General features: G+C 36.0%; 3 protein-coding genes across 7 annotated transcripts in view; 2 read left to right on the top strand and 1 right to left on the bottom strand.

Moving 5' to 3' along the window:
* Positions 1–10,821, bottom strand: part of LOC148970666 (uncharacterized) — a 48,214-nt gene extending 37,393 nt beyond the window's left edge. For all 4 annotated transcript variants that reach the window (XM_089124378.1, XM_089124377.1, XM_089124380.1 and 1 more), the window contains exons 1-4: positions 10,699–10,821; positions 9,480–9,611; positions 7,549–7,723; positions 966–1,073 (exon numbers count right to left, since the gene is read on the bottom strand). In XM_089124378.1, coding sequence (XP_088980504.1) covers positions 7,565–7,723; positions 9,480–9,611; positions 10,699–10,821 — 414 coding nt within the window. In that variant the 3' untranslated portion in view covers positions 966–1,073; positions 7,549–7,564. The remainder of the gene's footprint in view (positions 1–965; positions 1,074–7,548; positions 7,724–9,479; positions 9,612–10,698) is intronic.
* On the top strand, positions 3,677–6,940 carry mul1 (mitochondrial E3 ubiquitin protein ligase 1). 2 transcript variants are annotated; one of them, XM_039652398.2, is made up of 5 exons: positions 3,677–3,757; positions 4,221–4,359; positions 4,445–4,532; positions 4,703–4,823; positions 5,458–6,940. In XM_039652398.2, the coding sequence occupies exons 2-5, from the start codon at positions 4,240–4,242 to the stop codon at positions 6,185–6,187; spliced, it is 1,059 nt and encodes a 352-aa protein (XP_039508332.1). In that variant the 5' UTR covers positions 3,677–3,757; positions 4,221–4,239; the 3' UTR covers positions 6,188–6,940. The 2 variants fall into 2 exon arrangements, with proteins under 2 accessions (XP_039508332.1, XP_088980502.1); XM_089124376.1 differs by lacking the exon at positions 3,677–3,757 and adding an exon at positions 3,794–4,118.
* camk2n1b (calcium/calmodulin dependent protein kinase II inhibitor 1b) lies at positions 10,752–13,656 on the top strand. Its single transcript, XM_039652402.2, has 2 exons — positions 10,752–11,200; positions 12,292–13,656. Exons 1-2 carry the CDS (start codon positions 11,032–11,034, stop codon positions 12,360–12,362), a joined length of 240 nt encoding a protein of 79 aa, XP_039508336.1. The 5' UTR covers positions 10,752–11,031; the 3' UTR covers positions 12,363–13,656.
* Positions 13,657–26,878: the final 13,222 nt, after the last annotated feature.

The raw sequence follows: 26,878 nt of genomic DNA, 5'->3' as shown, positions 1-26,878 counted from the left end.
CTTGATTAAATGATTGGTGTTTTTGAAGAACTTAAGGTTAAAGGTCTATGAATGGCCTAATAAACTCACTCTACTGTATTTTAGACCTCTCCTCTGAAATGCTATATTTATAATTCTTGCACAACAACACCGGGATGATGTTACTCAAAGATTATTTGATGTTTGTTCAAAACGCAAACCCACAAACCCATCAAACTACTGCAATAATTCATCCGCACCACTTAAAGTCCCCCTGAAGTCAATAATTTTTTCCTTAAAAAAAAAAACATTACCTTAAAATACCTTCAATGTAACTACACCCTTGCCTCGTTTAATATACGCAGTTCTATGAATATATGCAAATGAGCCCCGCCTTCACTCACTCAGTCACACCAGCTAAGAGATCCACTTGTTGACGATCACACGTTTCACCTGATTGGTTACAAGGTAGTTTGACGTAAACGATTTCAAACCGTGTTTTTGAGTCTTTGTTTCACTGCAGTTTTAAGGAGAAAATACTCAGCAATGGTGTTGAATTTGCATGTGTTTGTCTTAAAGCTTATCAAAAACAACATTAAAAGCTGGATTTTCACCACAGGTTATATACAGATTCCATCACAATGTGTTGAAGATAACTGATTGTAAATAAGAGATTGACTTATACTGCTTTTTTGACACATTAACTAAATGATCTTTAGACTACAACAATAAAAACATAATCAAACATTAATAATAATAGCTAAATGACAGCTAGGTTACAACAATTAAAAAATAACCTGCATTATATTATTTATTGTTGTTAATTTTTATTATTAATGATAATAAAAATCTTTTCTTGCGATCTAAATTTTTACAAATGTGCTTTCATCTTTGAGTTGGGTTTTGTCTCAATGTTAAGACACATTTATCACGTCAAAATGAATGGCTATTATTATTTTAAACATTTTGTAAATATCCAAACAACATGTTAAAAAAAATGACTTTACCTGTGATTATTAGAGTTGGGTGATTTTCTCTAAAACCCTCGAGTCAATGGTACCAATAAACCGATATTCAATCACCAGCAGCCGATTAAAGATGAAAAGTGTAGATATCTGGAAAAAAAAATTAATACAAATATTAATAAATCTCTAATGTATATTTTATACTATCTGTGAAAATATGAGATAACTTCACCTCCTCTTTCATATAATTAAATTAACCTAATCAACATTTTTTATATATATATATATAGAGAGAGAAAGAGAGAGAGAGAGAGAGAGAGAGAGAGAGAGAGAGAGAGAGAGAGAGAGAGAGAACAGTACATACCACATTCTAGATAACACTTAACCTTGGTAAAATCATGGCAGCTTGAGGTCTCAACAGGCTTTGTTTTAGCATACAATTTATAATTTAATACTTGGTAAAAAGTTAGTCTGTTGTATGCTAAGTTTTTCTGTTCTCATATTCTGCAGGTGATATTACACAAAATTTATCCCATCGGCACGCTAATTTTTTTCATTGCAAACATTCTAGAGCAAAACAAAAATTTCCATTTCTATTGTGTAAAGCTCATCAATCATCAAGCCGCTTTAACTGTCATCATTAAATCATCTGTCTTAAGTTTAATGAACTATATAGAGGCTGTTTTACACCCTGTGGGACATCATTATAATCTTCCTTGGTGAAAAGTTTATTAATATTCAAATAGGCTTTTCATCAACAAGAGCTGCTGGGTTTTTATCCCATGAATTAGTGAGAATAAGAGCGAACTGTGCATGTGTGGTGCTGAAGATGAGATGTAGTGTTCTTTATGCAACTCTGATGAATAGATATTTACTGAATCTCTTTGGCTGTCAGTATTTGTAATGCAAATTCACATTGAGCTTTATGCTGTTGACTTTTGGCAAAGGTCTTGCAGTTTATTAATGATGCAGTCATGCTGTTTCTTTCAGAAGACAGAATTACATGTTTGCAATAACTCAATGGTCCATTGTTGATAGGGAGAATATGAATATTAGTTATTTTGTCTGGGTTTTCTCTGAGCATGACTCAACACTGACATCTACTGTAATACAGCCAGATTTGCAGTGTCATCAAATGATAGTTCACCCCAAAAAAAGTTGTTCCATCCAAACCTGTATGAATTTCTTTATTCTAGAAGATATTTTGAAGAATAGTGTGGGGAATAATACTATGGAAGACAATAGAGTGCCAAAGTTATGACGTCACTTTGTAGGCCAAAACGCAGAAGTGAGTTAGCATTTTAGCACTACCTGTTCCCTCGCCCTAAAGTCTGTGGGTTTTTTGAATGGGTTTTTGCTAAATCACCTGAAATAAGGTCTGTGGTTAACAAAGCAGCCTCTGAATATTTTCATGTTTTGATCTATGACATAAAAAACACCAGTTTTACAACCTGCTTGTGGTTTTTCAAACTTTATTGTGTCTGCTTGTGGTTTTTTAAAATCTTTATATAGGCTTCAAAATGTATACATTTTGGATGAACTTGTAAAGATTATCTTGATAAGACAAAATGTGTGAGTCACAACTCTTTGTTGAACAGAGATCTTGTTTTTTGCGATTTTCCAAAAGTCAATGGGGAAAATGCATAGCTTTTCGTTTTCGATGCGCCACTAGCTTCCGAGTTGTTCTGACATCATAACTTCGGCACTCTATGGGGCCCCATCAACTGTTTGGTCACCAACATTCTTCAAAATATCTTCAAAATAAAGAAAGAAATTCGTACAGGTTTGGAACAATAAAAACATAAGGGTGGGTAAATAATGACAGAAATTTCGTTTTTGGGTGAACTGTCCCTTTAATATAAAAAAATTGACTGAACAACCAACTGGAGGAAAAAAAATCATAACAAATAAACCACAACTACCACACTTTTGGAAGCAACAACAAATATAAAATCATCATGTTGTTTGAAAAAAAAAAAGTCAGATGAGGGCAGAACCATGACATGTCTTATTATTTTCCTCAAAATAAACATAATAAGCTTTGAACTAGGCTATTAAACCTGATCGTACGTACATTTGTTGTATCAAGTCTAGACTGAAATGGCTTCACATATAAGCTTACGAAACATTGTGAGCTATATTAAATGTCAATTTCATTTAATTTACCTTTATCTTTACCGTTTGTAGTAGCATGGCGGAAGATTGTCTCTTGCAGTCTCGCATTCACAATGGTCGAACTTGTTTTCCCGCCTTTAACTGTAAATTTACTGGCGAGTTGAAAGAAGAGATGTAACGTTAACTTTGCCAAGAGAAGTTATCACTAACGATCACTAATAATCTCATTCTAATGTTTAAATCTCAAAGCTATATTTAGAAAACGTGTGTATTTTACCATCTGAGCGTGTCTAATCAAGCGTGTCTTTTCCAGAAAACTAGAATAAGAGTTGGAGTCAAATTCCAAATTTTTTTCATAAAAATGTTCATTATAAACCATAAATGCACATTCTATATTTCTATATAAAACACCCATGCATGACTCGCGAAATAACACACTACAATATTTCTACTGGATTTGGTATTTTCTGCATGTCTGGAATTTATTTGAAAAAATATGGATTTGGTTTTTTTTTTTTTTAATACAATTTTCTTCTAAGTATTATGGTGTAGATCTTAAGCTATTTAAAATAGCAGTTATTGCATGGATTAATATTTTTAATATATTTGTTTATCGTATTTTCAAAGTCAAACTTCACAAAAGGCTTTTATTTTGAAGGGGACTGAGCTGACACTGACAGCCAGAGAGTTGAACGACAGCAGCACAGCTTTTAGTGTAGGTAGTCAAATTACCCTTTTCTTTGTTGCATGTTTGTTTTGTTAAACACTAATCTTGAACGGTGCCTTTTCAGTTACAAATAGCGATTCTAAAATGATCAAATAAAGGATTTGCGTTTTCACAGCGCATATTTAAGTTTGTTGTTATCGGAAGGCAATGCTAGCTAGCAGTTCAGGCTAATTTATAGCCGTCGTTTTGTTTTTATAGAAGTTACTTACAATATCTGTGGAGGAAAAATGTAAAATAAAATATGGTTTATTTATCTATTTTATGATACAATACATATTTTACCCCGTAAATATAAAGTTTTAACTAACCTTTTTGAAGAATGCCTAGTTCATAAGCTAGGAATGGGTTGACTTGTAAGTTGGAGAAAGTTTGTCCCGTCCATTACCGCTTAACTGTGTTTAGTGTAGACTAGAGTTGTATCGTGAGCTGTTGTTCATTGTATTTTTTATTCTCAGTTGGTCTGTCGATTGAAGGATGGAGGCCAGTGGCAGACCCTCCACAGCACAGATTGTGTTGCTGGCCACTAGTTCGGCTCTGACTGCTGTCTTGTACTCCATATACAAGAAGAAATCGAGCCATGTGGCTAGACTAAGGGTAAGAAAACAACCCTGGTATATTTCTTTTAAAAACACCACCACTTCAAGAAGTAGATCATACTTAAACCTGACCTGTGTGACAGGAGGCCAAGAAGATGTCCTTAAATCCAGACCTTAAAACTATCCTCAATGAAGCACCAGGAAAATGTGTTCCTTATGCAGTTATTGAAGGTATGGCTTCTGAGATTAATCCAGTGCTGCTGTTGGTCAAACCCGCTGATGTCGATACAATAATTATTGACCCACTATTATAAAGACATGCTGGAAAACAATGAGAGGACACTTGCAAAAATAGGATTAGTGGGTTTTAACGTTCTAGTGTTTTATTCATACGTCTATAGGTGTTGTGCGCTCAGTGAAGGAGACCTTGAACAGCCAGTTTGTGGACAACTGTAAAGGAGTCATCGAGAGGTTGACCCTAAAGGAGAAGAAGATGGTGTGGAATCGCACAACACATCTGTGGTACTTGTTCTGAATGTGTAAAACTGTCCATTAATACTGTTATATAACCTATACACTATGATATAATGTATAAATTACACTATCAGCGTTTTGTTTTCTTTATAAAAAAATATGTATAATATTTAGTTTTTAATCATTATACTTTAAATAATTAATTATAACTACATATTTTTCAAATATTTAGGTAATAAATATTTGTTTGAATATTAAAATGTTTATAGTAATATTTAGTTTTTCATAATTACACTAATTCAATTGTACGTATTTGTTTACATACGTATTTATGCCAATATTTAGATTCTTATTTAAATATGTATTGTTTTAACATTTAAAAAATTTAATTTAAAGTTTTTACACATTTTTCTCTAATTATAATATATCATAATTTATTTAAATCTCTAAATTTACCTCAATATTTTTTACATAATTAGATAATACTTTAAATATTTATTTATTGTTTTAATATAACAACATTTATAATCTGTAATTGTAATAGTTTTTTATATTTTAAACATTAAAAATATTTAACTTTAATATATATATATATATATTTATAATTTATAGTTATTCAAATTTTGATTTTATATTTTAAAATGATATTTTAATTCACTTTGCCAATGCATCTTTCTTTTAGGAATGATTGTGAAAAGCTCATCCACCAACGCACCAACACCGTGCCCTTTGACCTGGCCCCGCATGATGACACCATTCCCACAATGGTGCGAGTGGTCCGTCCACTCGATGCAGCTGAACTGGATCTGGAGACCACCTATGAGAACTTCCACCCATCCCAGCAGTCTCTGACCAACGTCATCGGTCACTTCATCAGCGGCGAGCGGCCGCAGGGCATCCAGGAGACGGAAGAAATGCTCCGTCTGGGTGCCAGCATGACTGGCGTAGGGGAGCTGGTGCTGGACAACAACCTGGTTCGTCTTCAACCCCCTAAGCAGGGCCTGCGGTACTTCCTCAGCCGCCTGGACTACGACACGCTCCTGAGTAAGCAAGAGGGTTACCTGCGGCTCTGGAGGGTCTTGACGGTGCTGTTTGGCTTGACTGCCTGCGCCACGCTATTCTACCTGCTGTGGCGACAGTACGTGCTGCGTAAGGAGCGGAGGAAAGAGCGCAGCGTGCTGGACGAGTACAGAAAGTGGCAGAGCAGACGTTTAAAGGAGCTCGACGTGGCGGAGGGTGATGTGTCTCCCACTGCATGCACGATATGCCTGAGCCACGAGCGCTCCTGCGTGTTTCTAGAGTGCGGTCACGTGTGTACCTGTGAGGAATGCTATAGGGCCCTCCCCGAACCGAAGAAGTGCCCCATATGCAGGGCTAGAATAGATAGGATAGTCCCTCTGTATAACAGCTAGAGGCCTTATTATGAATATGAATTACGCTCTTTAAAATGAGTGACTTTGAGAGCAGGTTTTTGCCATGTAATATCAGCCATAATGCAAACACTCTGCATTCAAAAATATTCTTCCAGTTTGAGTTTGTATTCTGTTGATTGATCGCACTGTTGGCAATTGTAATCATCACTTGTGCCTGTGTGAACTGAAATTCTGTTGTATTTCAACCAAAATCAAAACATAAGAACATTTATAAAGACGGTTTCTTCTATTAAAAAAAGAGAGAAATGAATAAAAGTGCTTATTTTAGGAGCATTAGGATTTTTTGCATTGTGAATATTTTTTGGTTCACATTGATTTCGTACTACTGTAATGTATTATTTTGATCACGGTAAAAACTACTATAATACAGATTTTATTGTGTATTAAAAAAGGTAAACGCAATACATTGGATTTCTTTTTATATATACTTAAACAGTTATGCTTTTCAAGTATATAAGGTTTGTGCTTAGTCGTCATGAAAATGTTACAGCACCTAATGGTCCTAAAAACAAGATTCATTTTCTTTATGTGAAATAAAGTTCAATTTTTGGGTTAAATATAATTGACATGTTCACTTTAGTCTAAAAGTTGGACGCCAGTTTTGTGGTGTCCAATCATTATTTTTACTTTTCATTTGAATTGTTTTTATTTGTTGTTGTTTTTTTGTAAGAAGGGCGGTGGGAGATGTAAAGCTTTAATCTGATTTATTAAATGGGAATTTGTTGAACCTAATCAGTTTGTTCTTCCTTTGTTCTTCAGTATTAGCTATGAATACTTTACCATGAATATTATAGTGATTTAAAGAGCAAATAAAGTTTCTGTAGTGGATAAGTCTGTGTGATCTGAATTTGCAAATTGTTGATGTTTACTTCAACGTACCAACAGTATGTGCAAGAGTGACATTACTTTATAGAACAGGAGATAAATATATACTAGTTTAACTTTAGATGGCCACAATGAAGTACTAAAAGTCTTAACAATAGTCTGTAAAGCCAAACAGAATTAAAACAATAACTATTTATGTATTATTATATACTGTTTCCTAATTGAACTGGAAAGGGCAAGATGAAGGTGGAAGCTTAGTTTTTTTTTAAATGTTCAAACAGATTTTTAACCACTGAGCTACATTGGCAAAAACAAATGGAAAGGGGAGGAGCAGTAGCTTGCAGGTAATATTTATCTGACTGGCATCTGATCTACTGTAACTGTAATTTGCATCCTTTTGTATATCAGTTTTTCCAAAGATTTCCAGCCTAAACACATTCTGCCATCATCCTGCTTTTAAATTATATATAGTTATTGATTATGGTGGATGAGAGGGAGCACGTCTGAGGTGTTACCTTATGAAGAAAACAGTCATTTTGTCCAGCACAGGGAGCAGATGAGCCTCACCAGATGCCGTCTCAACAACTTCTGCACGTTTCCGTTAAATTTGTACTTGTACAGTTTCCGTGTGTTTTGCAGAAATTCAAGGAAACCTTGAACAGCCTTTTTGTCGACAACTGCAACAGGGTCCTGAAAGAGAAGAGGGTGCTGAATCACCCAACAGATGTCTGGTAAATATTATAAATTTGAATATGGCCATTAATATTAAAATGATTTACTTTACAGTACGTGCACTTACTTAAGGACGTACTGGATAATATAAGGTAACTACATGGGTTAGGTTAAGGGGATGGTTCAGGATTAGTACCTAGTTATTATTACCCAGTTAATGCAATTACTGTAATAAGTACATAGTATGGACTTTAAAATAAAGTACTACCTAATTATAAATTAAAATAATCATTAATATTATTTATGAGTAGCCTGTAATGGTACCTGGAAGGGTATGGATTCTGTTAAACTTATAAGTGTGTGTGTGTGTGTGTGTGTGTGTGTGTTTTGGCAACAGATTTGCACACTCAAACTGTTCATACCGATCGTAATGCAAATTGTTGAGATTGTTTGCATATGCTATGGAAGCTTGTTTCCACCACACAATAAAAATGTAAAAAGGTAATTGCGACTTTTTATCTCACAATTCTGACTCTTTTTTCAGAATTGCGTGACAAACTCAAACAATTATAAAGTCAGAATTGAGTGATATATAGTCGCAAATGCATGCTATAAAGTTGTGAGATAAAAATTCAGAATCGTGAGATAAAGTAGTTGTTTTCTGCAGAATAACAAAAAGATAATTCACCTATTAAAAAATGTAATAACTTTTTCACTCCGTGTGATAAATCTATAGGATCCACAGTTAAGATTTTTGTCACCCACCAATCACATTAAAAGGAAGTCAATGACTTCCTTTATGCAAAACATAAACCATCACTAAAATGTAAGTTATGTATCTCTCTCGTGTAATGGAAAAATGTACGTAAATATGAATGATATAAGAAGATTTGAAAATATAATGATAATAACACTGGTTTGAAAATACTAGTGACACTATTGTTCAAAAGATATTTTTGGAAAGAAATGATTAATTAATTATCTTTAAAATAAAATGCCTTACAGTACCATTCAAAAGTTAGAGATTTTGAATGAAATTAATATTCGGAAAGCATGCATTGATCAAAAGTGACAGTAGAGACATTTGTACTAATGTTACAAAATATTTCTGTTTCAAATAAATGCTGTTCTTTTGAATCTTCTAAGAATCTTGAAAAATAAAATGTATCATGGTTTCCACAAAAATATGAATCAGCACGACTGTTTTCAAGCAGCAAATCATCATATTAGAGTCAGTTCTGAAGGATCATGTGACACTGAAGACTGGAGTAATGAAGCTGAAAATTCACAGGAATAAATCCCATTTTAAAATATACTCAAATAAAAAACATGTTACTTTACATAGTAATAATAATATTTCACAATATCACTTTTTTTACTATATATTTCTATTTGTATCAAATAAATGCAGCTTTTGAGAGAATAAGAGACTTAAAAACCTTTAATATGTTAATATGGTTCAAGGTTACCCCTTTACCTGTTCTAAATTCACTATAAACCTTGCTTTTATAAAACGGTTAGTCTATAAAAATGCTTGTTTTCACTGTTTGTAATTTACAACGGCTTCAAACGAGGCTCGACCAATCAGAATCGAGGACCGGAACAATCCGTTTTAGAATCACATTTTTAAAATGTTCCAACATTTTGCTCTGCTTCCCTGTGTGATGCTGCTATGACTTTTGACACCTTGAACATCTGAAAAATATAATTTATCAAAATTATGCTTTTTGACAGCTTGACTGGTGTTGCGTGCAAGATGATGCAAGACAGCCACCTGGTTTGTGTCCCACCTCTGGAGCTCCAGCACGTCTTCAGTCTTCTGAAGAAGCAGGAGAGAGACCTGTGGCTCTGCAGGGTCTTGAAGGTGACGCTTGGCCTGACCGCATGCGCCATCTTCCTCTACATGCTGAGCGGGAAACCGAGGAGAAGAGTTAGGAGGTTCAGACATATACAGGAGCTCTTTAGAATAATACGATCTGTCAGAGAAGATATAAATGAAGATATGAATTAGATTTTAGATGCTCCTGGTTTAAAAGGGTTCCTTTCATCTTAAATATTATATCTATATCACAATTAAGAAAAGCTGTATTGGTTATGCATATTTTACAAACAATATTATAAAAATGTAAACAATTAAAGAACATGTAGATTTCTTTATTTTTGCATTAAGCAGTGTTATTGTGTCCGACCAGTAGATGGAGATACCTGTCTAGCTTTACCATCACAATTCAATCTAGGAGGCTCACTGTGGGTTGTCTAGTACTGAGATCAGCCAATTGTGTAAATTACATAATTATGATACTAACAGAGCCAACAACATAATGCATTTAAACCATTAAAACCACCAGAAATATTCAAATGCTTGAGTATTGAATACAGATTAAATCACATAAACCACTACTAAACCAATCATATACTGTTTGTTAAGATTGTATATTGTTATACGAGAATAAAAAGTAGTCAAATGATATGCCTGTTGAATAACAAATGATATTATGTTGTTGTAGATGTTCTTAAAGGGATAGTTCAACCAAAAATTAAATTCCTGTCATCCATTGCTCAACCTCATGTTGTTCCAAATTTACTAGAATTTCATTCATCTTTGGCACGCAAATGAAGATATTTTTGATGAAATATTAGAGCTTTCGGTCCCTCCATTGACAGCCTATGCAACTACTGTAGCACTTTGACGCTTCAAAAGTTCATCCTTAGTTCAGTTGAGTTCGGGTCTGTTGAGCTTCTGTTTATGTTAATGTCCATTACTGTGCACTGCCCCTATAAATAAATACATTTGCAAAATGATTTAGGCAGGGAAGCTTCAGACAACAAGATGAAACAGCATGAATCAACCCTATATGTAATCTTTCACCACTAAGCCACAGTACCCATGTGCAAAGACAAGAATGAGACAATCTTCTGGTTGGCAGTGATGTTCAACCCTAGTGGGATTCAAACCCACATCCTTTGGGACACTGCCCACTACACCACAGTACCCAAATGGTGCAGGCAGGCAGCAGTGCGAGAGGGGGGGGGGGGGGGGGTGGACGAGCTTCTGCGCGTGCCGTGCAGTCTGAGTGACGTCTCTCTGCTCTCTGAGGATCCGTGTGTTGTTGCATCGCTCCTGTTTTGCATCTACATCAGTTTTTCCGAGTGACTTCAGCTCATCGACTGTAAATAAAGACAGGAAAAGTGACTCCCATTGTGTGACGGTAAACTAAAGCTGTATCGTGTGACAGTTGAGATTCTCGCGCGCTGTTTGCTTGCAGAGCCCTCGCTCGTCGGTTACCGAGTGTCTTATATCCTGATCGATTATTGTGAACGGAATCATGTCAGAAGTGCTGCCTTACGACGAGAACATCTCTCCGTACGGTGATGATGGAGATGAAGAGCAGATATCCCTCACCTGTCGCCTGCAGAACAACAACAGTAACTTCTTCAGTTCTGCGCAGAACAAACGAGCTCCGAAACTCGGACAGATCGGACGCAGTAAGAGAGGTGAGAAAACGATTTTTTTTTTTTACGTTGTCGTTGTGTCGTAGGTGAAATAAAAATAAGTGCGGATTATAGTCTTAAAGTATATATTAATGTTCTGATATCCAAAAAAAAAACTACATGCGTCGAAGTAATGCCTCGTTTCCATTACCGATTATTTAAATATGCTAATTTGTGGCATCACGTGATGATGTCAGCGTGATGCGTTTGCATTTACTTGTCTGCATGTTCATAATGGGATTTCATCTTGAGTCATATTGATTTTGCTGTTTGATGATTGCTAATTCATTTAATAGAAACTTTTTTCATTCTTACATATTGCATATTATTATATAGTCTGGATCACAGCTATCAAGCTCCAAAAAGAGCACACACACACACACACACACACACACACACACACACAAAACTGTTCCGGACAACAGCTATCAAAAGATACCAAATAAGATATAAAATACATATATTGTGTATTTTATGCTCTTTTTAAAGCTTAAAAGCTCTGTTCCAGATGATTCTTCAATAAATACTCATATGATAGCTTTGTGAAAGGGACTGAAATGTAAGTCATTATTCACTGATATTATTCTTGAAAATCCCAGACTTCAGAAAAAGAGAATTAAAGAAATTGCGGGCCAACATTTGGTTTGTTTGTTTGGTTTTGGGCTTGACAGCAGCATGAACATTTTTCAGATTTTATTTTTCTTTATTTGAATTCATTTCTATTTTAAGCCACAGAAAAAAATAAGATTTTTTTTTTTTCAAAATTGTTAAATCACCATTTAACTTTTTGCAGTTCAATGAGTCCAGGAGTGTGACAATTTTTATTGGATTTTTTTAATGTGCATTTATCCGGTATTATCAGGTCATCCAAAACGGCATGCATAATTACTATACCAGAACTAGATTTTTTTTTTTTTGTCAATAGTTTAAAAGGAATTTTATCACGTCATTCTATTGTATATTTATTTACATTAGTCATTTTTTCCCCCTGCAGTCTGCATAACCTGACTGTCCTGTCAATAAAACTAAAGTCTTGTCATTTCTCCAAGGGCAGCATATTTGACCCCGTGTCCCTCATGTGATTTCTCTTTCAGTTGTCATAGAAGATGACAGAATTGATGAAGTTCTGAACAACACAGCAGAGAAGTCATCGGCGGGAGTGTAACCCTCACGGACGACGTTAAAGCGGCAGGAAATCGTGGGTTACGTGCATTCTGCATCAAAAGCACTTTGCAGTCCCTCTTAGTATGGGTTGAATTTCACTGTGCGGCAGCAGGCGAGGAGAGAGTCCCTGCTGCGGGCATCCGAACCGAGGAAGCGGGGCTCTGTCTGCTTTCTCTCTTTAAGGGCATGTTTCGTATCCCTTCTTATAAAGTGATATCTTACACTGGACATGTTGTTTAAAATACATGTGGAGTTGGTCTGTAGTGGTCCAGATTCAGTTTATATTGTGAGAGGAATGCATTGATATAAATCACAAGCACAAATCTGGCAACTTTTGTTCATTATTTTTGCCGTGAGACTGGGCACTCTTCGTTTCTTTTTTGTGCACAATGAGAGTGTTTTTCACTTTAAATATCCTTATTATGATCTCTTGGATACATTTTGTCTTTTGCAGAGATGATGGACAGAGCAATTATTTTTATTTATAGGAGAAAGGAAAGACTACTTTTTTTTAAAGCAATTTTTTTTCATGTTGAATATTGTCATTTTTTTTGTTGTGGTTGTGGCTGCAAACTGCCTGCTTAGCCTGAGTTCAAAAGCTTATTTTTATATCAAGGAGCTATTTCTGAGTAACAGTCGTAGCACTTTCAAACGTGGTTGTCAGCTAAATGGATTTTGATCACTTTTGTGCCAAAATTTAGCAAAAATATGCCAGTTGACTTGTGTTTTCGTTCACCCGAGTAATGTGAAGTTTTCCAGGCCTGCCTCTCATATATATTTCAGGGCTTTTCTAACGGCTTTTTTTGCATGAGAATGGCACAAATGCCTCATTCTGTGGCAGTGAATTACTAATATATTTGCTGTAATGTTACTTTGAATGACGAACCTCAAACTCTTGAATATCGTGTATGTTGCACTTCTCTATACTGTTAAACAGGGCTATATTTGCAACAAAATGTATGACCAATAAAATGTCATTACATAACAGAACTCTACCACCCTAACTGTACGTTATGTGAAATTTCCTCTCTTGGTTGTTTTATCAATTGCAAGGTGGCACTTTTCTAAAGCAAATGCTTTCCCATTAAAACAGGCATGTTCGGATACAACAATCAGAGTTGTTCTTGATCATAGGAGCTGTGATGAGGAATGCATTTCAGTTGTTTAACCAAATCTGCAACATGACATCATGACTTTTGCATAAACATACACGGCAAACATGCTTGAGCTTCTGTTTACCACAACTGATGTGTGAGTTGATGAATGTTTATATGTGATTAAAAGGCTAAATTCAACCTGTTCATCTTATAAAGCGATTGTGTCTCTTCAGAAGTTTTGAACTAAACCGCTCAATTCATATGGATTAGTTTTACAATCTCTATGAATTTTTGAAGCTTCAAAGTGTCGGTTGTGTTGGCCTAGCTGTCAATGGAGGGACAGGGCTCTCAGTTTTCATCCAAAAATATCTTCATTTGTTTTTAGAAGAGCAACGAAAGTGTTACGGGTTTGGAACAACATGAGGGTAAGCGATTAATGACAGAATTTTCATTTTTGGCTGAACTATCCCTTTAAGAAATTTGTTTTGTTTTTGTTTTTTACAATGAATGCTTTTTCAGCTTAAATATATGCTATAAAGGAACTGATGGTAAACACACACTTTTTCTATATATATATATATATCATCAAGATTTAAACATTAGAATGAGATTAAAAACAAGACTTGTCTGGGCAAAGTTACATATCGTCTTTCAACTATTATCACGAACATATAAAGCAATACAACCTGGTATGCACGGCCACGGAGCAAGCGCGGCCTACAGGAATTACGTCAATATTGCAACCGGAAGTTTCTTTAGCCAAATCAATAGTCGTGATGCTAAACTTTACGCCTTTTTTAACTATTGTTCAGCAAGGAAGCATTAAACTGATCAAAACTGACAGCGATTTTTATAGTTATGAAGTATTTTTATTTGAAATAAATGTTCTTTTGAACGTTCTAATCAAGAATCCTGAAAAAAAAAAGCATCACGGTTTCCACAACAACAACAAAAATGACGCAGAAAAAACATTTTCAAGATTGCTAATAATGTTTCTTGAGCAGCAAATTAGAATATTCGAATGATTTCTGAAGGATTATGTCACACTGACTGGAGTAATGTATTGCTATCATATGCAGGTAGTGTTTTTTTTTTAAAATTGTATTAATATTTCACTGTATTTTTGATCAAATAAATGCAGCCTTGGTGAGCTTAAGAGATTTATTTTTAAAATGTAAAAAAGAAAAAAAATATTAAAAAATTCACATTTTTGTTTTTAAACTTGCCCAAATACAGACTTCCATTGTAAATGAGTTCAGATTGAACATTCAAATGTAATGTCCAGATTATGCTGAAAGCTACCTGTCATGTAGGATGAAAGTTTGGGAATTTCCCTCCGGCTCTAGGAGTAGGACCTCCTGGATGAGCAGGTAATCAGGTGAGAGAAACTATAACATTTCCACCCAATATTGTCAAAGGAAATGAACTGCTCAAATGAGCGGTTTATATAGAAAACATGAGACTGCAGGAGAAATCACGAAGAAATCTGTGAAGAACGTAAAGTATTCCGTGTCTTTGTGTTGCTTTGAAAGGCATTTTGCTCTCTCTCTCCCACATTACTGAACTCTCTCTACAGTCAGAAGTGAGCTGAATGCATTTAGAAAGCACTGACTTTGCAAACTGAGTTCAGGTTTTGTTTACTTTCATTTTTATTTTAAACTGCAGTGCATTAGGAGCAGGAATGTGCCGTTCTTTCTCTGAACATCCTTCATAACATTTACACCACATGCCGATCTCTTTCTTTGTTGAGAAAGTTTTATTCCCACTTAAAGGAGAAAGTCAGAGATTGTGGGTCACAATCAGCAGAAAGATTTTTTTTTCAACTCACACAACAAATCCATAGAAGCTTGAACAGTTTTGTAGTGGCTGTGTGCAAGTTTGCTAATTCACAAGCTCACAAACTTACCTTGCAAAGGTCATTTTAATCATTAAACCAAACTTTTTTTTTTATTGAGTAATAGGCAGTGGTTTAATTAGCGACATCATTAATAGATTTGCTATCCGGTGTATTCTCATTACCCTCCTCAACCTGCTTCCCTTAATGTTTGTACATGCGGAAAAGGTGAAAAAACATTGTCCAGTTTTCTCCCTGAATAATTTTTGATGCAGGAATGACTTGCAATGGCAACATTTTTCACACTCTTAACAGAAAATCCATGCACTGCCTTAACTCACTATAGCAAAAAGGCAGCATTATCTCCTAATATGGCGTTACAGAAAAACAGTTACCCAGATAAGGCTGATAATGGTACGGTAAAAATTCATTTTCAGAGAAATTGATTTTGAATGATAGCGTCTGGACCAATCATACACACAGAAATTATTCAATATATATATATAATGAATAATCCAGCAAACTCACTATCCCAACAAAGGTCTGTGAAACTTCCCCCAAATCAAGCTAACACACTGGCAGAACTCCTAACCATGTGTCAAATGTATTAACATGTATCTAATTTTCCATCTCATGGTTTTCCTTTTATGTGGTTTGGCCCATTTCTTTATTCTTTATTCTAAACTATTTTGGTCTGAAACATAGCTAACCAAAATAATGTGTAGCATGTTTGGTCTCTAAAAACTCCAATCTTCATCCCCCATTTGCTTATTTACTTTACATTTTGCTAACTTAATGACGCATTAGTATTATGCGTATTATCTTGAAGATTCTTTTCGTAAACACCAAATGAAATTACAAATACAAAAATTATATTTGCTGTCATCTCCCGTTCACCGCTTTAGAAGTTTACCCAACTATGACCACTTTTGCTTCTGAGAGCCCCGGAAATGTGAAAAGAGTCCATTATAACAATGCAGTGCATCTCTCAGACCTCAAGCATTACGAAAATTAACACATTGGGGGACAAAAAAACAAGAAAACAAAAGTGTTATTGTGTGTTGGCATCTTATTAGAGCACAAGCAGATGATGTCTGACTGCTCAGTGGCTCTAAAGCGCGAACGGCATGTGTGGCGGCCGGGCATCCACTACTTCATTATTTTGGCCACTCTGTATAGACATAAAAGTGCTAACGGTACAGATGGCTGCCATGGCAACAGATGCGCTCAGTGTTATCTTGGGGCAGAGATGTGAGCAAAAGCCCCAATTGGTGCCTTTTCTCTATGCAAATAATTCAGCGTTGCATCAAAGCCATGTGTTTTAATTATTCTCCACTTAAGCTGACAGCCTCAGCTCTGAACGATACTGCTCTCAAGAGCCACATGGTTCAGATGAAACCTTTTGTTGTTGCATTTTGCAAACTGCATGTCACTATTGGATAACGGACAACAGGAATGCATCTTTAAAGAAATAGTTCACCAAAAATGTAAAATCATTTACTTACCCTTTGGTTGTTCCAAACCTGTTTTAATTTCATTTATATTGTGGTATTTATATTAGTCTAACAGGAGAAATAGGTTCCCATGTACCCGCTTGGCAGTTTTTTGGGACCCTACTGGTCCTAGTTAAGATTTAAAATTAAAATTTCCTTAAAATTAGTTCGTTTGGCGGCCATCTTGAAGTGATGTCAACGCTAGTATGGTGAAAAATACAGATTTTCATATACCCTGAACCACACAACATGCAAAGACAAACACTCTCAGAAAAAAAGGTACAAAAGCTATCACTGGGGCTGTATACCTTTTCAAAAGGTACACTTTTGTACCCAAAGGCTGCATATTGGTACCTTAGTGGTACATATTAGCACCTAAAATGGACATGTTACCACCTAAAATGTACACATTAGTACCTAAAATGGACATACTACCACCTAAAATGTACTTATTAGCTCATGAAATGGACAAAAGTTTACCTTTTGAAAAGGTACAGCCCCAGTGACAACTTTTGTACCTTTTTGAATAAACCCACTTTTTCATATAATTATGACACTAGGAATCAAATGGAGCATAGGCCTACAACTCGTATGGACGTCTTTTATCGTGCTTTTTAATGTTGGCTACTTTTATTTTTATTTTGGATCTTAGCAACCCCACAGTCCTCATTCACTTTCACGAAATGAAAAATAGTGGCCATGATGTTCTTTAAATTCACCTTCTACAAAAAAGAGAAAATCATATGGGTTTAGATTAGAAAAACACAAGGTAAATTGTTTATTGACTTGAACAACTTGCATTTTTGCTCCCAGGAGAAACTATAAAATGTATCTATTTACTTTTATATCTTTCTCTTTCAAATACTAATGAAAAGGTTAAATTCTGCTTTGTTGCAAGGCATCATGCCACTAACTGCAGTAAAAAGACTGATTTTCGCTTTGGGACGATGTTTATCTGAAAGTTCCAAAAATGGTTGCTATGGAAATGTGTGTCGAGAAGGGAAGTTGTCCTAGTTAGTGCACCGTTTGTGTTGGCAGCGATCCGTAGGAGGTATCAGAATGATGCTCCTGTCATATCATTAATTCTCCTTGATGCATTTCCAACAACCGCACAGGTCATCACACAATAACTAGAGTGCTATTGTGGTAAAAATCATTATTTTCCTATTTGCTTTGGAGAGGGTTGCACCGTTAAACACTCTCCACCCACTCTACAGATTGTTCGCTCACTTCTCTGCCTCTTTTAAAAAGGTAAAAATGTCAATGATTCGAAAGTCATGTCAGATATTTGCAAATGAGCCTGTTTGATCTAACCAGGCATTACGTGATACTGACATATCTTGAGCTGTTTGGCTGAAAATAATTGGAAAAACCATCTCAAAATTGGCATTTTCACCAATATACATAAAAAAAAGAAGATAAAACTCTGGTTTTGAGATGAGTTGATTTCTCTGGTTGCTGTAGTGCACTAAAGCCAAATTGATCACGCTGTATTACACCCTATTAGATTTCATGTGTCATTGCCTTATGGCAATAAAAACGAATGGAGACTCAAAGTGGCATCACATTTAATTGGTTTCTTGAAACACATTCACATTAGTTTCTTAACTTCTAACCACCTCCTAGAATTTTACTGAGGTAATGATGTGTCTATGATACTTTTGTGCTTGGATGTGCTTTCAAGACACCGTTTTCTACTTAAAAAACTCAAATTTTACACGTCAATGGCGTTTTAGGGGCCTGAAAATGCAACCTTTTGAAAATAAGTGCACGTTTTACCCTTATCATTTCTGTGTAAACTACAAAAACGCAAATTTGTGGAAACAGTGACGTCATGCGCATGTGTATTATATGTTATATATAGTGTTTCTTTACAAATTGACATCGCCAACTACTGGCCTGGCATGAATAACACAGCTTTTTTAGTCGTTTTTGCGGATCCGTGTAAACGCAAAGGAAAAACTTTTCTGTTTTTAGTGCATCTTTGTCATGTAAACACTCTTAGAAACGTAACAGCACACCATACATGTCTGTAGCAAAATGTAATGTTCAATATGTGCGTGATGCAAGGATAATTTTTACAATATAATTTCATAATGGTTTATACATTTTGTTTGGTTCTTTCAGCAACTAAAGTCATTTAAACCCATCTATTCAGACACATCAACATAAAGACTGACTTAAATGATTAGTTTCTGCAGGTACAAGATATTAAAATGTGCTAAATCTTTTTTGACCTCAATTTAAAGTGCCATGGTATCAGAAATGTACACTGGATGGGAAAATAATAGACATGCAATTTGACACTATCATGAACTACTTCGAAATACTTCACGGTACCATATACTGTAAATATCATGGTGAATTCAGGTTTATTTGGATACTTCTTTGCCAATGAGGTGACTGGGAAAATGTCCCAATTAATCTAAAGTCATTCAATATATCAAAATACCATGGTATCATGATCAGATACCATCATAGTGCTTTTTGTAAGGGTACAAGTCACACTATGAAGCCAAAACAAAAACTCTTTGAAAATCTAAGCTGAACATACAGTACATCATTATACCGATGTCAGAGGTTGAGCGAGTTATCAGTGTAAGAGTTTTTAATTGGATTTGATCAAACAGAAGATTAATTTGATTCACAGTCATGCATTCTCTGTGGGCTTTATTGAAATGTGACATCATGACCCCGTTTGCTTTGATCCACAAGATGATGTCCAAGTATTTAGAGTAATAATTATTTTCAACAAATATTTTCTAATATGAATTTACCATATAAATTGTTCCACTATATAATTTAAGGATAAATATAGACTATAGAAATGCCTGGGTTCTTTCAACCCATGTTTGGGTCAAATATAGACAAACCCAACCTTTGGTTTGAAAATGTAATTTAAAAATTCAAACCAAAGGATGGGTTTTGTCCATATTTGACCAAAACCCAGCATTTTTAGAGTGCTTATATTATCAATTATATACTAATTGTTAAGTTTTAAAATTACTGTATATCATTGAGTTGTTTTGCACAGTGACATTTCAATAATCTAAAAAAAGATTTATAGCTGGAATAATTGAATTAATTACAGCATTGGTATTTATGACTAAATATGTATTTAGACACAAGTGAGATTTCTGAGACACTGAGAATCTACGAATTACAGATAATATGTCAAAAGTATTTTACCTGTAAGACCCTCTGCTCGTCTTCATTAAGTTAGGTTTGAAGGGAGCACAGAGTGTGACTGTAATTGGCTCTGGGAGACGTGTGTTTTAACAACGGTGCAGGCAGAGAATGAAGGTGGAATTTGATTCATTATGTCCAGTGGCTTCATGGATCCCTGATTCAATTCAAGAAGTATTTTTTAAAGGCAGTAAAGAGGTGAGTCACCCCCTTCAGCACATGTTGTGACATAATTGGATCTGTTTTACAACTCAATTACCAATCATTAGGAGAACCTGCATGTGTCACGCTTCCCTTTCAGATCAAGTGTCCGAGAACGTCGGCTGATTTGTTGCCTACGCAGTTTTTGGACTTCCGAGGCAGTGTAACTGTTCAATGATCTTAGGCAAAACAGAGACTAATTTAATCACTACAATTGTAATATATCACTATTTCAAAACACACACTTATTCAATTGAATGTTGAACTTTTTTGGAGTGTGTTGCAGCCATCAAAAACTAAATGGTCAGTGAAAACATTTATTCTTTTATCAGTTAAATAAAGGTTAGAGTGGATTAACAAATCACAGATTTTTGGGAAATGGGGTTGCATAAAAATTCCTTGAGTCTAAACTAAAATTAAAACAAAAACTAAAAATGTATAAATAATTGTTAATTAAAAATATTAGTAACACTTTAGTTTAGGGTCCAATTCTCACTTAAAGTTTCTCATTAGTATACTACAAGGGTATTGGCTGTTTATTAGTACTTAAAAATGCTAATGACTTATTCTGCTTGATCTTATTATACATGCCTTTATCCTACCAATACCTCAAATTAACTACTACCTTATAATTAATAAGCAGTTTATTGAGAGAAAAGTTATTGTTAATATGAAAATTGGACTATATTCTTAAGTGTGACCAAAATATTAATATAGTATAATAGTAAAACGACATTGAAAACCAAGGTGATGCAAGACTCAAAGTTGTATTCATTGGTTAAAAGAAACAAACAAACTGATGACCAGCTATGGGATATTTTTATTAATTTTAACTAAATAACTAATTTATCTACCCAGAAACACCCGTCACCATGTCACTAAAGTCCACCAGCACGGTTCTCCTGTCTTAATCATGGTTACCCAACACTGCAGATAGTTAAAAGGAGCACAAAAATATATGTGGGAGTACATATACAGTTTTTCCAAATATTTATAATTACTACATAACATCTGTTCATTCAACCATAAAAGACTTTTCATCCAAGCTTACCACTGCTTGATGATCCCTCATGTGCAATTTCAACAGAATCTGTGTTTGTGACTCTGTCCATAGGAAGCTCTGATAACACATGGTGACATACTCTTGGCATGATAGCTGTAAAACAGGGTAACAAAACATGGATTTCCAGCACTGTTGCCATAGTAACCCCACAGCCTCTCACGCTTCAGCAACAGCCTGTGCCGGGAAGATGAGGCCGTGTTTATTTTTTTTTATTGGCTCAGTGAGTCTCCCACACAAAGCATGAAGCATGTGTCTTGCAGACATGTATTCTGTGATTTTCTTTTTCACCCTACTTGTCATTATTTTGACTTACCATGACAGATAGTGTAATGTGGTCATGCTAGAGCCAGATTAAACTGCTTCCGTTCACGTATTATCTAAAGATCGTCCTGCTGTCTTCTGTTACATAATTTTGCACCAACAATAAAGTTTACGCCTCAGAGTTTGTCTTGAAAAAGGTCATGCGAGTCTTCATTGTGGAGCAGCTATTTTCAAATCTGAACACTAGCGGTGTATATGGGAGATATAAACTGTTACGAAACCTAGTGTGCTGCCTACGGAGGCAGTATTTTAAGAAAGCATAGGTGCACTCGTGACTCGTAGCTTTTTGCAAAAAGTAGGCAACTTAAAGGCAGGGTAGGCGATTTCTTCCAGAAATGTTTTTTTTTTTTTTGTTATGCTGGTTGAAAGTCTCTTCACCTCTTAATTGTAATCACTAGGTTAAATGGTCTATATATATATACACACTCACCTAAAGGATTATTAGGAACACCTGTTCCGACCAATCACATGGCAGTTGCTTGAATGCATTTAGGGGTGTGGTCCTGGTCTAGACAATCTCCTGAACTCCAAACTGAATGTCAGAATGGGAAAGAAAGGGGATTTAAGCAATTTTGAGCGTTGCATGGTTGTTGGTGCCAGACGGGCCAGTCTGAATATTTCACAATCTGCTCAGTTACTGGGATTTTCACACACAACCATTTCTAGGGTTTACAAAGAATGGTGTGAAAAGGGAAACACATCCAGTATGCGGCAGTCCTGAGGGCGAAAATGCCTTGTTGATGCTAGAGGTCAGAGGTGAATGGGCCGACTGATTTAAGCCGATAGAAGAGCAACTTTGACTGAAATAACCACTCGTTACAACCGAGGTATGCAGCAAAGCATTTGTGAAGCCACAACACACACAACCTTGAGGCGGATGGGCTACAACAGCAGAAGACCCCACCGGGAACCACTCATCTCCACTACAAATAGGAAAAAGAGGCTACAGTTTGCAAGAACTCACCAAAATTGGACAGTTGAAGACTGGAAAAATGTTGCCTGGACTGACGAGTCTCGATTTCTGTTGAGACATTCAGAATTTGGCGTAAACAGAATGAGAACATGGATCCATCATGTCTTGTTACCACTGTGCAGGCTGGTGGTGGTGGTGTAATGGCATGGGGGATGTTTTCTTGGCACACTTTAGGCCCCTTAGTGCCAATAGGGCATCATTTAAATGCCACGGCCTACCTGAGCATTGTTTCTGAACATGTCCATCCCTTTATGGCCACCATGTACCCATCCTCTGATGGCTACTTCCAGCAGGATAATGTACCATGTCATAAAACTTGAATCATTTCAGATCTCTTTCTGTGCTTACTTTTCCCAAGCAATTCTCATATGATTTTTCTTTGTGCTTCAGGTCATTGATCTAATAGAAAGTGGACATTCACCAGTCGACAACTGATACTGGTTCTACTGTAAAGAGTTAGATGCAAACTTCTGAATACCCCTCTTATAAAAGGACCTTTAAAATAATGCTGCCTCTGCTTTGCTTGGTATTTTGGAGAGCATTACCTAACTGTTGACTACATATGGTACATAAAACTTTTCATTTTCAGATCAAAGAGCTCAACTTTAGAACTAGCTCACATGGCTTTTTGCAAACTCCAGCCGCCCACCCATAGGTCTGCATGCCGTAAACCTCTTTGCCACTTTGGAGCTCCACCAATTTGCTGAGCTAAGATGAGAATCACATGGAGCTGCGGTTTGCCACACTACTTGAGACTCTGACATCTCTAGCTTTTGTTCCTCTTATTCTAAACCAATGCAGCTCTCAGCGGGACGCTTTAACCTTCCTGTCTGAAGTACTGCTCCCTTTCTATCCCATCTACTGTAGTGTAGAAAGAAAATTGCTTGACTTGCAGTTGCTGCTCAGGTCACCGTACCACTGCTTAAACCTCCGCAAGTTTTGGTCCCACCATTGCACCTTCTGTATTGTTCCTCCCTCCTGTAGACCAATTGGTCCCTACTGCTCTTGATTCTTATTTCTGTTCCTCCACCTACTGTGAACGCCTGAAGTGATACCAATTCCCTCTTATGTTTTGCCCTCTGTGACTTTGTTGGTTGCCATGGTACTCACCACGTTTCTTTTCCACATAGCCTATATTCAGCTATTGCAGATCAACATCAGGTAAGTTCTGTTCTCACTATCCCAATTACAGCCCACAGTGAGATTACAGCATACTGTGAAGATAATCAAGGATAATCCTTAAAAACCTTTCTAAAACGGTGAATTAAATGTCCAGTAGTTGATATGCTTATTTGTCAGTTGGTGGATAAACTATTACAATGTTGAAACACTTTTTGAGTCTAGGTAGATTAGTACATTTTAATGAAGCATAATGAGATTTGTTTAAAAGGTAAAATAATCGGTTTTTATTAGAAATCGGTTGCGTGAATGACTCATTATACCCACAAAATCACTCAATTGTCGCCATCTACTGGCAAACGTTGCAAAAATGGCCACTAAACTAATCAGAATGATTCTTTTTGTAATTAAAACTAAAAGAATTCTAAAGTATTCAAATGATTACTCCGTCTACACTGGATGTGACAGTTGTCGAATCACACAGTGCTTCAACAGCTAGAGCATGGACATGACAAAGCGAACATTGCATATTTTTCCTTCGTATCAGAAGTAGCGTGTGCACTTGAAGTACATCACAAATAGAACGAAACGTCAGTTTATAGATGGGTATTTGTTTTTTTTCGCGCCATAGACAGCATCATTGATTATAATGGGTTTTATATGCTTTTGTCACATCGCAACAGCTTGAGGTTGTCTACACTGGATGCGACAAAGTGTCTGTTGCAAATCTATTGTTCTTTTGTTAGAGGTGGATAAACGCAATTGAGAGGTGGGTCGCTATTTCCGAATATTGGGAGGTGCGTAAACGGCGTTCACGTGCGTTTAGCCTCCACTACATCCCTGATTGTGGGTAAAAGTAGTGAGCGAATGTAGGGAATGATGTCGTTCACTCAGAATTCGGACACCATTACATAAGCTTTTGTTTAAATATGAAGCAAATGGAATAAAGCATTAAAATACGTACCTCAAATTAATAGCCTTGAATATGCCCTAATTATTTTTCAGTATGGTTCAAGAAATTTATTTTTACAGTTTCTTAGCAGACCTGGAGTCAGTCTCAGCCTCAGGCGGCATGCCCACGTACCGCCCACAAACCATTCCTGAACCATCTGAACATGTTGCACGCAGAACATGGAAAGAGCTTTCTTAAAACGTCAAGCTTGCATCTTCCGTGGAACACAAAAGGAAAAATTTCGTTGGAAATACTTTTCAGTGGAGTTACAATATGGAGTGAGGCCTTCAAACTTCTAAAACTTTATCAAAAATTTTGATCAAAGTTGTCTTGACGTGCTGTGTTATATTTCAAGTCTTCTAATACGATAGCTGAACAGATTTTTTATTTGAGGCATTGTTCATCATCTTCCAATCCCTAACCCCACCCCTAAACCTACCCATCTCCGCCCCCTGATCCCTAACCCCACCCCTAAACCTACCCATCTCCGCCCCCTGATCCCTAACCCCACCCCTAAACCTATCCATCTCCGCCCCCTGATCCCTAACCCCACCCCTAATCCTACCCATCTCCACCCCCTGATCCCTAACCCCACCCCTAATCCTGCCCATCTCCGCCCCCTGATCCCTAACCCCACCCCTAATCCTACCCATCTCCACCCCCTGATCCCTAACCCCACCCCTAATCCTGCCCATCTCCGCCCCCTGATCCCTAACCCAACACATCTCCACCCCTTAGATCTGGATCCAACTCCGCCCCCTGGATCTCATGTACTGCAATGAGGCGCTACTGAGATCTAGGGCAGTTTTCTGTGGTTAACAACTTGAATTTTGTTCAATTCTTCATAGAAAGCTCTCATATTACTTCAGAAGACTTGAAGTAGTGCTTAAATCAAATGAAGATTAATACATTTGCACTTCGCAGCAAACCATAAAGTTAATAAAACTTTAACTTTTAGTTATAGTTGTAATGGTTTTCTTAAGCTAAGGGGTTTATTACAAAGTCCAGATTTATTTTCCTTCATGTAGTTTTCATGAAGACGATCTTCTTAATACAATAAAATTGAATTAGTACTGGAACATAAAGCTCCAGAATGAAGCATCAGAATGAAGGCTGGCTAGAAAATGGTCCTTCTGAAACATTCTACTGTTAAATCTTTTTTATTCTTGTAAGCCAAATCTGTGGTTCACCACAACTTTCCCCCTGACCTGACATTACATCACTATTAGATGACTGTTTGACCAAAAATGCCCTTTGGATCAATAGAACAAATAATTAAATATCTAAGTTTCATTGCTGTCATAACCCATGTGAATGTTTCCTCAAAGAAATGAAACAGAGGCTATTGAGGGAACTAAAGTGTTCAGTCAAAAAAGGCTTTTGCTCTTGCACATAAAATGGTTGCCTAGAAACAAGATAAAAATTTCAGTAGCATATCTGTAGATATCCATTTACAAATAAAGCTGTTTGCCATATTTTTACTGAGTGATACGTGGAGCTAAAAAAACTTTAGCATCGGCCAGTGCACTCAGACTGAATAACTCTTCGGTCAAAGTATTAATGAGCTGATTAGGCAGGTCAGATCTTCCATAAATCAGTGAAGAGCAAAAGTTTTTATGTTGCAAACCACTAATAAATTCAGCCATGGCAATCATTTTTAACAGCAAGATCCCAACTGTGAAAGGAATAGGGTTCCTGACATCAAATTGCAATCACCCCTGTGTTCACCAATGTGTTTTTAAGCTTGAAATGCTGTCAGACATGTATATTTCAATGTAGCAGGTCTGTCTGGTGAAAGCATTCCCATTCGCCGACTATTTCCAGCAGTCAAAACTGGTGCTGGTGAAATATACTACAAAAAGTATTATATATTTTTTTAGATATATTGCATAAGTTGCTTGAAAATGTAGTCAGGGTTAGGTAGGATCACCAGTTGAGAGTTAAATGGCACTATATAACCCAATGCTTTTGTTCATTTGTTTTTAAACAAAATAAAGCATTTAGAGGGATTTATGGGAAGAAAGAAAAACAATAAAATTGAAAGCTTTTTGAAATACATTTATAATTGTTTCTTGAAAAAAACTATTTCATTTAAAGTTCAAAAAAGGTTCTTGTCTCATCACATTCAACTAGAATTACATGAGCCATATATATATATATACACATACATATCCAAATTATATATATATATATATATATATATATATATATATATATATATGTCCAAATCATTTTCCTTGTGAACTGACATTATGCCATAGATTTTAAAACTTCTATA

Source organism: Pimephales promelas, chromosome 20, assembly GCF_988280905.1.
Source record: "Pimephales promelas chromosome 20, fPimPro1.hap1.1, whole genome shotgun sequence".
NCBI classification, from domain to species: Eukaryota; Metazoa; Chordata; class Actinopteri; order Cypriniformes; family Leuciscidae; genus Pimephales; species Pimephales promelas.
The sequence above is the reverse complement of the archived record's forward strand: the minus strand, read 5'-3'. Positions and strand labels throughout refer to the sequence as shown.